At 36.3% G+C, this 13,178-nt stretch overlaps 1 protein-coding gene across 12 annotated transcripts in view; it reads left to right on the top strand.

Moving 5' to 3' along the window:
• Positions 1-13,178, top strand: part of CEP128 (centrosomal protein 128) — a 381,907-nt gene that overhangs the window by 139,237 nt on the left and 229,492 nt on the right. For all 12 annotated transcript variants that reach the window (XR_011431914.1, XR_011431913.1, XR_011431912.1 and 9 more), the window contains one exon: positions 12,810-12,986. Coding sequence is in view for 9 of the 12 variants with exons in the window: in XM_070249369.1 (XP_070105470.1) it covers positions 12,810-12,986 (177 nt within the window). In the remaining 3 variants the exon portion in view is untranslated. The remainder of the gene's footprint in view (positions 1-12,809; positions 12,987-13,178) is intronic.

Here is a 13,178-nt window from a genome sequence, read left to right as displayed (position 1 = left end):
AGATGGTATAGCATTAGTGGCTATGGGAAGACTTAGAGTGTAAATCATTTTCTAGCTCTGGAGCTTTAGGCAAGTTGCTTAAAAGTCAAAGCCTCAATTTTATCATCCTTAAAATAGGTATAATATTACTTCTACTATAGAATTAAATGTGAAACAATATATAAAATGCTTGGTAGAGAGTATTCTGATATCTAATAATCTATTAATTAGTAGCTGCCATTTTTTTTACTGTTATGTTTCCAAATATAGGCTGATAAATGTTTCAACCAAGCAGTCAAGCAATCAGCAAGTATTGATCGACTGCTGATGGTCCTTCTAATAATGTGTTACTTAGTTAAGGGCCAGGGAACTGGGAGTAAGAATTACTGAAGAACCACGATGATTGGAAATTTAGAACCAGACTGTTCTAAGTGTTGAATCTCACTGTTCCAAGTGTTGAATCACTTGGACAGATGGTCCTCACAGGCGGGACCCATGTGAAAGAGCTGGCAGTTCTAGCAGCAAGTGATACTGAGGGCATGTGTATTAAGCAAACCAAAGAGGTAGGCAGTTTTATATGTGTGTTGGCTATTTGAGGACAGGAACGAAATCTTGGTTGTTTTTCCATCCCTAAGACCAGACACAGAGCCTGACACACATAGGCAATGTATAAGTCAATTGTGGGTAAAGAGGTATGTGTCTATATACATACACGTACATACATGCATATATATGTATATATATGTAGATAAAGAAATATGGATAGCTTATGGATATATATACATTCTCTCTCTCTCTCTCTATTTTTATATATATACAAGCACACACAAAATGTGTGTGTGTGTTGGCCAGACTGGGGGAAATAAAAACAAGAAAACAAGACAAAAATACGTTTTCAGTGGAAAAAAGCCCTATGGCTTGTAGCCCAAAGATTACTATTTAAGCACTGCAATGAACTTGATAAATGGGGCTTTATGGATCGAAGGGGTTTCTGATGTGACCTTGCTATAATCAAAAGAGCAGCCTTTCTTGCTTACTTACCAAAGTAGTATTCTTGCATGTCCATCCCCAACATAAATACATGAAGCTACTACTTATGCCGTTAATGCACACTCCCCCTCTTTTTTTTTTTAAACGTCTTGCTACTATTTTGACTGTGTACTTTGATTTAGGTTTTTATGTCTTCTCCTGTTACCACTTGGTAAACTAAGACATGTTAAAACTGCATGAAAGTACAAATAAAGCATTAGCACCAGCAGTCTTAATCAGGGGTAGAAGATTGCTGTTAGTATATATGTACAAAATAACTAACTTGAGCATATTTTCCTCATGTATTCAATGATGATATGTGGTAATAAAATACATTTTTTCCAACATCTGACTTTGCTTTAACATCAAATGTTATTTTTCAATTTTACATGACAAAGAGAACAAGTATTATGCAACCCAAAGAATTTTTACGTATGCATTTCAGACTTTATTATGAGCTTCTTACCAGGGAAATGCTCTCGTGAAATGTTATAGATAGAATTTTCTTTCATCTATAGTATCATTAAAATTTATTATTCCTTTTCCTTAAAATTTTAGAGGAAAATACTTGATTTCTTCCTTTGTTCTAAAACGGTCTTATTTAATATTAATCTTTTTATTCTTCTGGCATTTACCTGGAAAATCATGATACTGTTTATTCTATCAGAAAAATATTTTTATTGGTTTCACTGGAATCTGTAAATCCCCAAAGAGTTAATGTATAATTAAATAAATTTTGCTCAGCAAGTCAGCATCAAAGTTTAGATAGTGAAGGTTTTAAATGTCTTACCTATACAGACCTGTATCTGATCTAATTTTTTTAAAGTTTTTTATTAAAGTAGAGATGAGTTTATTAATGATACTGGACATCTCTGTAGAGCTTTCCAAGTAATTCTGTAGCAAAAGGGAGGAGAATGGCAACAGATGTTAGCTCAGGTGCCAATCTTAAAAAAAAAATGAAGTTTATTTGCCACCCATTATTTCATCTGGTGAATGTAGCATTCTTTAATTGTTGATTACATTATCTGTGTCTTCTTTTTTTTCTATTTGAAATTTATAGATCAAGTAATTTATATCCTGTATGATCTAGTGCTTTCTACATTTGGAGCTTTCATTTGTATTTGCTACTGTTTTAGTTCTAAGCAGAATTATGAGAATAGGCTTCTTACTGCTAGATACCCCAAAATTTCCTCTGGAGGAAGCCAGAGATATCTACTCCTCTCATTTTACTTTTCTCCTTTAATCCACCCATAATCTCAATTGTGCATGGAACTTCCTCTGTTAAAGGAGATGGTGTCATATGGGTACACACACCTTGTAGTTATAGCCAGCCATGGCAGTGTTGGAAGATTCTTCAGTAATTTCTGTTTTTCTGCCACACAAAAATCTACGTGCCAGCTTTTGTTTTTAGCAAGCATTGTCTCAGAGTTTAGGAGGTAGCCCTGGACTGCTATGTCAGAGGTGGCATTTCCTAAAATATTTGGCGTCAGTGTAATTCTGAAGTGTAAAGGACCTTAAACAACATCAGCTCTGAACACCATCTTTTATAGACGAGGTAATTCTGGGCCAAAGAGTTAACTGACTTGCCTAAGAGCTCCCAGCAGCCCATTGCTAGAAATGGACTAGAACTCAGGCTTACCAATCCTGTTTTTTCCATTGTGTCAGAATCTATAAGAACCATTGCTGGCTAGTATATAGATTATGTAGGTTATCTGGGATGCTTAGCTATCTCATATAATACTTGCTTATTTCCATAATTATATTTAATTCTCCTTCAAAGGACCTTATTTTCTATTATTAGTTCTTTCAGGAGATGAGAATAACTGTGATGAAACAATTAGGAGACGTCTTAAGACCACAAATTGTGAGACATCTAAGGCTATAGCAGTTCTTAGGAAATTAAATGTTGAAAAGATCAGGATTCATAGAAATGGATTTTTGTTTCTTCCCATGAAGTGCTTTATTTAAATCGTTTGTGAAGTGACACTTTGTAACATATTTAAAGCTGTGGCTGTGTTGGATAAAAACGCTTAGGAAATGATTTTCTTATACAAAATGTGAATGTTTAAAAAATGGTAATTGTAATTTTCATTTGCAAGTGTAATCATGATGCCCATTTTTACAGATGGTGGAAACTGAGGTTGATAGTATTGTGTAGTGGCTTGCCTAGCATTGCATAGCTTGTGGTGGAAACAGGATATGAGCACAAATTCCTTGTATTTTTCCCATTTATTTACTGCCAGTAAAATGACTCACATTTGTGTCTTTTCATTGAACTTTTAGTGTCGAATTTAAATTTAGGGTTATTATATTCAACAGATTACCATATACTCTTATTTTTTTAGTCTGACACAAATTTCGGAATAGGCGTCATCACTAATTTTGTTAAAAAATCTAATTAAAACCTGATATTTCCCCATAAAAGATATCTATGACAGGAAAAAATGAATCAGCGTTGTTTAATTTTGTGTTTTGGTTCTAATTTGACCATCTGTTTAGAATTGCTATTTTCCACGATGTGGAAAAATATATATGATTGTCAGATGTCTATAAAGTGTTCACTGCTTTGTGAAATCACAGTTCCCTATTTTTAGTAAGAACTCTGTGATAGTAGCAGACAGAATTCTTTGAATTCAATTGTTTTTTCTAGAAGAACAAGAAAGAAAGAGAAGCAAATGAACTATTGACTTCTCACATTGACTTTGTTTACACTTTAGGCCATTTTTAGGCAGACTATGCTCTTTCTTTGGTGCTTCACCTATTTTAAATTATGTGAGAAAAATAAAGCTGTAGCTACTACAAATTAATTTGGAGGCAAATTTAAACCAGATACTCTAAGTAAACACTAACTAGGATGTTACGAATAATTTCCTGTCAGATTTCTGTCAAGCTAGAGAACAACAATGATGAAAATAATAAAATGGTCAAATTAATGGTCAAATTATAAATTTTGCATTTGTCATTTATAAAGAGCTTTTAATTGAATCACTTATAAAGTTCAGAGTAGTCCTTGATTTTTACGTAGAATTGGCTGAACATCAGACGGCTCACCATGTATAAAGCAAACACTATGCCAGATGTTAAGACTCAAGTTTAGCATGCAAAGGTGAAGTGATTATACAATGCAGGGGAGGGCAGTTATACACAGAACTGTGGCAGAGGGCAGGGCAAGAAATAAAGGCGTAGAGAAGTACATTTGGTCTCTGCTTTTCAAAATGGAATACAGGTGTGGAGAAGCCAGTTTCAAACCCTGTTTCGTTGGCAGTGACTTCTCTACCAAGCGTTTACAATCAGAGGTTGATCTTAAATGAATTTAAGGAGAGAAGTCAAAGTTTGCATCTTTACGGCCCCTGATTTGAACTTGATTGAGAGCCCTGCCATTTAGTCCTTAACTCACTGAGTGTTTGTTAACTCCAGGGGCTTGAGAGGAAAGTAGACCCTTTCCTTTAAAATCCTGTCCTATGAGTCTGATTTCATTTACTTTTGAAATTGTGAGTGATACCCTTAGTGTAGGAATTAGGCTAAATCATAGTGCCTACAATTGGTTGTAGTGTGGAAAGCCACAGGGAATAGCCCACATGAAGTGTTCTATATTATGTCTGTTTCAGTGCTGTAACTTGCAGTTAAGCAGTCCTAGTTGCTTTGGTAGACCCGAAAAAGAAACAAAAAATGAATATCCAGGTTTGTTTTCATTGAGTTGTTCTTTCATCACCATTTAAAATGTTTATTGACTCAATCTATTTTGTCGTTTTATGTTGAGCAAGCAATATTGTGTAAATTTTAGGAAAAAACAACAACTAGGAGGTGCTTATTGCATACATGAGTTATATTATTTAGAGATTTATTTTTAAACCTTTTTTTCATATTCTTTCATAAGAATAAATGCGTGCTTAAGCATCCTTTAAGAAAAAAAGAGGAGAAGAAGAAATCCTGATGGTTTTAAAAGACAATATAAGCTTATAAACGTTTCTCTGGAGATGAATGATAAATTTTCTTTTTGAAAATTAAACGATGTTCGTTCCAAATGCATAATCTGAAACTCTATTTGTTTGTTCCCTTGTCCATATTTTGTTTCAGAAGTAGAAATGCACCAAAGTGGCTGATTTTAAATAACTAATGTTATTTCTGTTTCCAGGCATTTGACTTAAGAGAAATATGTAATAATTACAAAATGGTCCTAAAACTTAATGAATGCATAAAATACCCTTTAGAGGTATTTTTGTTTCCAGCTTTGAATATTAATTTCTAGAAATGTGTCCAATACATATCCTAACACCTTTTTGATTATGCTGCCAATGGTCTTTGTATTGCTCAGTATTCTCCTAGAAAAAGATACTAAAAAGCCTGAGGCAAGAATAATTTCCTTAAATGAGCTTAGAAGTTTAAATATGAATTTACATTTTTTGGTTTCCGCCTTGTGGATAACTTTCCTCAGCCTGCCTAAGACCAGGCTATGGATTGGAAAGTCTTCCACACCCAAGTTTTAACGTGCATCAAATCATGTATCCAGTGTTCTAATTTTGCCATTTTTTCTATTCTACTGTTTTACTAAAACTCTCAGTTCTTGCTCTTAACATGCTAATTAATTGTAGCTTCTTCCCCTCCTTTGAAGGAACTAGTATAAAGCATCTTCTTACAGAGGAGAAAGAAGGGTATATCTAACTCACAAAATGCTCACATTTTTATTTTAGGAAACCAATCTTCTAGTAAGAATTGCAGTGTTCGTTTGCTTACTAAATACAAATAAAGAACCATCACATTCTCTCACACACGGACCCATACTTAATTCATCAGCAGATCTTGTTGGTTCTGTCCTCAAAATTTATTCTGCATCTGATTACTTCTTACCACTGGCAATACTTACTTTTGTGTTATCAACTTTCCTTGATGGTTACAATAGCCTGTTACTGACAAGATGATTGCCCTCAATGAGTTTGCTAATTAATTTATTGCAAAAACAAACTTACTGAAACACGAGAAGTTGAGTTCAGAGATTGTGGGGTTTTTTTTTCATTGTATAGTTGGGGTCTGCTATGCTTGGCACACAGAGAATACACTCAGAAAAATCCTGTGGAATGAATGGAACATAAAAGGGAATTTATGTTCCAGAAAGATTTATCAGTTGACTGCTGTATGAGATACTCTACTCATTCTGGGATATTTAAATGAAGAAGACTAAGATCTTTGCCCTAGAGGAACTCACAGACTGGGGAGGAGACAGATGTAAAAGACACTCATAATAGTAAGTGCTAGAGCAGAAGCTTGTGTAAAGAGCTGTGGGAGCATAGTGAAGGGGCACCTAGTGCTCCTAAGAGGTCAGGTTCTCTGTTTTTGTTATAATATCTATGTGGGTGAGGAAGGAGGTGCATGTTATTGGACTTGTATAACAAGTAAAAAATTTAGTTGAGGGGCTGGCCCCGTGGCCGAGTGGTTAAGTTCGCGCGCTCCGCTGCAGGTGGCCCAGTGTTTCCATTGGTTCGAATCCTGGATGCGGACATGGCACTGCTCATCAAACCATGCTGAGGCAGCATCCCACATGCCACAACTAGAAGGACCCACAACCAAGAATATACAACTATGTACCAGGGGACTTTGGGGAGAAAAAGGAAAAAATAAAAAATTTAAAAAAAATTTAGTTAATGATCTTCCATTGTCCTCTTTATTCCTGAATAGTGTTGGGTTCACAGATGGCAAAGGATATACATAGGTTGAATCCATGGAGACTTTTGCAAACTGCTCTGATCTATTGATTTGAGAATTGTTGTTGCTTTACTTTGTTTTTTGTTTATTTTCTGTTATCAGTCTAAGTGTTTAATATATAGCCATACTTTGAGTTTAAGAAGTTCACCATCATATAAGGTCTTCTATTTTTAAGAAATAAATTTGAAAAAAGGAGTTATGGTGTAACCAGCACTTAATGTCTTATGTATTTATTTATTGGCTGTTTTAAAAGACAGTTTGAACTGCAGTGGGGTAATTTTTTAGATCAAACTCTTTTCAGATTTCCTGGAACATCCGTAGCAGATCCTTCTCGTAGTCGTGCTGCATTTTCTGCCTTGGTTGGCATTTCATATTGTATCTTAACTTCCTTGCAGCTGGGTCAACTCTGTTGGTGTAAGTAATGTGAGCCTTCTTTAGGGAGTCAGATAAATGGCTTCCAGGCAGATCCAATTTTTGTTCAGGATGGTTTCATAATTTGCCTTGTAATGCTGGTGTCCTGGATTTAAGGCCTAGGCATAACAGTTATGTTGAGTTACAGAAATATTCCTTCTCAAAACATTTTAGGTGATGTGTGCAGGTCTGTAGTTTCAACAAGCCATGCTTCCAATAACTTTGAATTACATTGTGTTAATTTTAATTTCAGCCTTTAATATTATTTGATCTCTCTCTACCTCTTATCCTATCTTTCCCCAACCCCCGCTGAAGTATTAAAGATGGCCTTGGGGCTGAAATGTTGTCACATGTGCTTATTCAAGTTAGTTTTCAATAAGGCAAGAACTATAACTTTTCAATTAATGATTTGTTTAGTTGTGTGTGTTTGTGCTTTATTTACTATAATGTTCCTGTTAGGGTGTGTGAAGAACTGTTTTCATTTCATGGAAAGACCACATTGGAAGTAAAGTGGCTTTTCTGGAACTCTTAAGACATTGAAGGAATCTCATAAGTTTTTACCAAGGAGATAACATTTTGGACATGCTCTAGTTTTATTGAAGTTGTTCTATTTCTATTAAGATTATATCTCCTTATAATTTTTTAAAATTTTTATTTATTTATTTTTTTAAAGATTGGCACCTGAGCTAACAACTGTTGCCAATCTTTTTTTTTTTCTTTGCTTTTTCTCCCCCAAATCTCCCCAGTACTTAGTTGTATATTTTAGTTGTGGGTCCTTCTAGTTGTGGAATGTGGAACGCCACTTCAGCATGGCCTGACGAGCGGTGCCATGTCCGCACCCAGGATCCGAACCAGTGAAACCCTGGGCCGTGAAAGCGGAGCCCGCAAACTCAACCACTTGGCCACGGGGCCGGCCCCTCCTTATAATTTTTACAGCCTTTGGGAGAGTGAATGTTCTGAGTTGTAAAGAGTGTGCTGAAACACAACTATATAATCAGAGGAGCATTTCGTATCCTTTGAATTACAGGTCCATTGATCAAGCCAGTAAATAGCGTGTGTGTGTGCGTGCATGTGTGTATGGTGAAATTATTAGCAGTATTATTTTTTAATTTCCTTAGACCCATATGTCAACAATATAAGCCTTTCCTGTTCTGAAATGGAAGCTTCATAAAACCTTTGCTGTCTTAACAGTGGAATCATACCTTGCTTAGTGTGTTATTAGTCTACTTGATGTGCACACAGGGTACATGTCCAGTGTAGCTGGATAAGCCCTAAAAGTTTAGGTTATTGTGTGTCTTTGATGGATTTTTTTCCTTTTTTTGTGATCTTTTCTGAATTTGCCAATATATCATATATTTTCATTTGTAATGATAAGGCTCATTCAGAAATAACTTTTTGAGTTATTCTTCCCACTTTAAGACTACATTAATCCCCACATAACCTGCTGACAACTTTCTGAGTTTTTCACATTGGTTTTCTAAACTGCAATTTTAACAATTCGACCTTTCCAGCATTTCAATAGAGAGCACTAGTCAGGGAGTCAGGGGACTTAGGTTATAGGGTGTAGGCTCTTTGACTTTAGTCAACTTACTTAGTCTGTCTGAACTTTGATTTCCTCATTTGTAAAATTAAAGGTTGGGTTTGTTCTCTAAGCTTCTTTCTCAAACTCAGCCATGGTCTAGGATATCTCTCTTCTTGGATCACATAGACTGCTATAGTTAGCTTCATCTATATCTATCCCACCTCACCCCTGCAAAGAAGCTCCTTATAGTCCCAAGACCCAGGGATCTGTGTCCATTCACTCTGAAACATTGAAGCTGGACTGTGTCTTTCATATTCCTAAACGATCTCTAAAATACCTTGTCTCGTCTCTGGGTCTCTAGAAATGTGGTAGCTTTTTGTTAATCTTGTTGTAGAATTACTGTTCCCTCCGAATTTGCTTGAAGACCAGGGACTAGACATAATAGTGCTTAAATCTTATCATCTGCCCTTATTAATCTGTATACCCCAAATCAGACAGGATAATTGGGTTAATGTCAGCCGGTTTCTCACTCCTCCCGCAGAATTAGCTGTGCTTGTCCATTGGTAGAGCTGTTCCTGAAATGTGAAACTGGGAGAAAGAGCTAATTCATTGGGTGCCACAAGTAGTATTCAAATAGATACTCGCAAGCCTGAAGAACGGGACTAAACAAAAGTGATGAAATTTCGTGGAGATTTTTGTTGGCCCTATAAGGGCAGGAGCCTTATCTGTCTTCTTCACTCTATCCCTTGTACCCAAAAGAATGTCTGGCCATAGTACGTCTTCCATAAAAGTTTGTTGAATGGGTGAATAAATCAAATTACAGTTACTTAAGTACAGAATGGAAGAGTTTACTTATCTCTTACATTTAGGGTCTTGGAGCACAGGCAGAGGATGGAGAAGCGGTATGATGCAGTGTCTGAAACTTAGTTAAATAAAAGAACGTGGATCTTTATCTGGAACATTAGAAGACTTATTAATGGGGGAGGATTCATTTATTTACTTCAGTTCTTAAGTATAGAACTTAAACTAATGGAGAGATTTTACAGTTTTGTCGAGTACTCGCTTCCTTGAAACTTGAGCTGGTCTTATAGCGGTTGGATGACCATCTGTCAGAAATGTCAAAGAAGAGATTCCTGAAAGAACAGCTAGTTGAATCCACTGATCTTGAAGGTCCCTGTGAGTTCACAGTTCTGTGAGTTTTACTTCAAAGGGAGATTGGATATGGCATGCTAACTGTCTCACAGAGGATAGTGAAGTGGGTCATGAAATTTTCAGTCTTTGCTAAAGATACTGAACTTATAGAGCCTTTCTGACAGTATCAACATTCTTAAGAGTATCAAAATGTGGAAATAGTTTTGTCTTCTTATTAATAAGAGTCAACAGAGAGCAAAGAGAAGTGATGGTAAATTAAAGAAAAATGGCTGTGAGGAAAATAAGAAGAGAAAAATCAAATAGAGCATCATCGTGAATTGCCTGGATTTAGACTAGGAACAGTGTCCCTAAATACGTCAGTAACCCCTGAACAAGATAGATAAGGCTCCTGCATTCATAGGGCCAACAAATACTGACATCACCCCAGCGAGAACACTGCGGCATCTGGAGGCCTGTGTGTGTATAGAGGGAACCTCCTAGCATGCCTCGGTAGCCTCTGAGTGTAGTGATCTTCACGGTAATTGATGAAATGATCTTTGCGGTGTTGAATTTGAGCCTTCAAAAAATGTTTAAATCACTTATTGAGCAAAGTTGGGGAGTTTAAAGATGATTATAAACATGTTTTGTGGTCTTCTGAAATTCACAGTTTATTGAGGGAGACAGGTGCCAAAACAAATAATTATATTACAGCTTGATGCATTTTTTAAACTCTGATATAAATAATATGCTGTGGGAACATTCAGTGTTGGGAGATCAGGAAAGAAAGGAGAATGGGTTTGAAGGATAAACTTTGAAGGATAAGATGTATAGGTGCAGGTACATAACAACAGTCCAGGGGAAGTGTCCTCACCTAGGGACTTGAGTGTAAGATTGCTTTCTAGTAAGTAAACTATAAAATCATCGAATATTGTTCAGAGCCAAGTGTTAATTTTTCAGAAAGGCTCCTAGATGAGAACAAGACTTAGTGAAGATATCAATATATCTAAAGAGATGTTGAATTAACCAGAAGGGAGATTTTGGGCAGAAACTGAATGTGGACAAAGGAGAAAGTTAGGGAGATGTATTTCGCTAGTCTCCATCTAGACACTATCCAAGAGAATGGAGCGCTCTTGTTATTGTGGTTTGTAAATCCCTGATGTGAAGATGGACACACCAGGCTGCCATTGGCGTGATGCCATTTAAATATTGTTTTATAGAACAAACTCCCTTTGCTCCAATTTCCTGTTCATTAAGCAGCGTTCTGATTATAATTTGCCTTCCCATCTAGATTGATCCAGAGGGAGAAAATGCACAGGTTATGCTGACACGAGCATTCTGATCCATATGGCAGTTATGATTTTCATTGTGACCTAATATAGTTAATTGAGTGGCATTCTAGTTTGTACAGTAGTCTTAATGTGAGCTTAATGTTACTCTACTGCTGAAGGATGGCTCCGCTCAGAGTACCAAAAAGAAAAGAAAAATCCAGTTCCTGTATTTACAAAGCTGAGATCCAGACCAGAATGATGTGCTCATCAAGATAAATCCTGTCTCTTCGCTACCAGCTCCATTTAGAAATAGGGCAACTTTAGGCAGAGTTCTATACATCAGATGTGGTCAGAGGAGACACATGTCGGCATATTTGAGAAACTGCAAGTAGTTAAAGTATGAGAGAATGGAAAGGAGGGAGATGAGGCTGGAGAGACGGGCAGAAGACAGGTTGTGAAAGGACTTTGTTCTTTGGGGCAGAGGGTGTTTCATTCATTTTTTAAAGTAAGTTAAAAGGAAATACATGTGATTATTCTGCTAACATACTATTCTACCTTCATGATTAATTTTCATTGAGCAGACCTCTTTGTTATTTTAAATTCAAGCTGGGTTTGTTGACCACATAATCTTCCTGTTTGTGTTGTATTTACTGGGTGGGTAAAGATGATTGGGCTACTATGTGATGACTGGAAGGCAAGACTGGCCAGCCATCGTGACTTTTTTGGTCCACTCTTTATACTTACAATTCTAGTGAGTCTGTTATTTTGCTCCATGCCTTGTGCAATACCACTTGAATTTCTCTGGTAATGAAATCGGTTAATCATAGTGATTAAGAATTGTTTTGCCTTGGGGCTGACCTTGAGGCATGGTGGTTAAGTTTGTGTGCTCTGCTTTAGCAGCCTGGGGTTCATGGGTTCAGATCCTGGGTACAGACCTGCATGCTGCTCATCAAGCCATGCTGTGTCAGCATCTCACATATAAAGTAGAGGAAGATTTGCATGGATGTTAGCTCAGGGACAATCTTCCTCAAGCAAAAAAAGGGAGGTTGGCAACAGATGTTAGCTTAGGACCAATCTTGCTCACCAAAAAAAATAAAAAAACAAAGAAAAGAAAAAGAATTCTTTGTCTAAAGGGGGCCCCCAAGTCCTTCTAATCTGTTAAATAATCTCTTAAAGGGTTCCTTATAAACCCATTTTCATTAAATATATTTGCTTACTTGAACAGTACCTCCATCTTGCGTTTATCAAATTTTCATGACTCAGAGCATTTCTGTAGTATGACTCCATTTGAAAGCTTAGACTTTAAAAACTATGTTTTGATGAGATAAAGGTAGTAACACATTTTTTTCTGAAATAAACTAACACTATCTTATTTGACATTTACATTTTCTAGTGTTTTACTAATACTTGTTGAAAGCTCAAAGTCAGTTTGTGGCATCAGCTTTTACTCTCTGATCCATGAATGGCATTATGTTATTAAAATGGTGAAAGAGGTTTTTTTCAACTCCTTTTTCTCTTTTGGTTATAGAATTACTATAACTTTCTTTGCCATGTATCCACTCACCAGTTCCCGCCATGCCTTAACTTGAGAAATCTCTATAACTTGACCTCAGTTAATGAGTAGGCAGAATGTTTTGTTTAATAAAGTGAAGGGATCGCAGAGGCAGGTCTGTTTTCTACTACACTTCTTTGAGTTGGTTGTACAGATATTGCAGGTGTTTCTTGCTTCCACTTAATAATTCTGTTTTTATTTCTTATCAATGCTTTAGGAAAAACAGATAAGCAACGAAGAAGAGCACTTAAGGAGGATGGAAGAGGCTAGATTGCAGCTCAAGGATCAACTTCTTTGTCTGGAGACTGAACAGGAATCCATTCTTGGTGTGATAGGAAAGGAAATTGACGCTGCTTGTAAAACCTTCTCCAGGGACTCGATGGAGAAATTGAAAGTAAGTATGAGTTCCCATTGTGCCTTTCAGTTAGTCTCCTAATATATAATTATAGTAAGATTTTAATACGTGGTTACATGGTAGTCACATTTGTATTCCGGAAGATTTTATGAAACAAAATAATGTCTTGCATTTTTTAGAATGAGGTACTCTTATCTATTGCACAGTCATGGTGAGAGAAGGCGTGCTGTT

The sequence above is a fragment of the Equus caballus genome, chromosome 24, assembly GCF_041296265.1.
Source record: "Equus caballus isolate H_3958 breed thoroughbred chromosome 24, TB-T2T, whole genome shotgun sequence".
NCBI classification, from domain to species: domain Eukaryota; kingdom Metazoa; phylum Chordata; class Mammalia; order Perissodactyla; family Equidae; genus Equus; species Equus caballus.
This window is presented reverse-complemented; position numbering and strand designations above follow the sequence as displayed.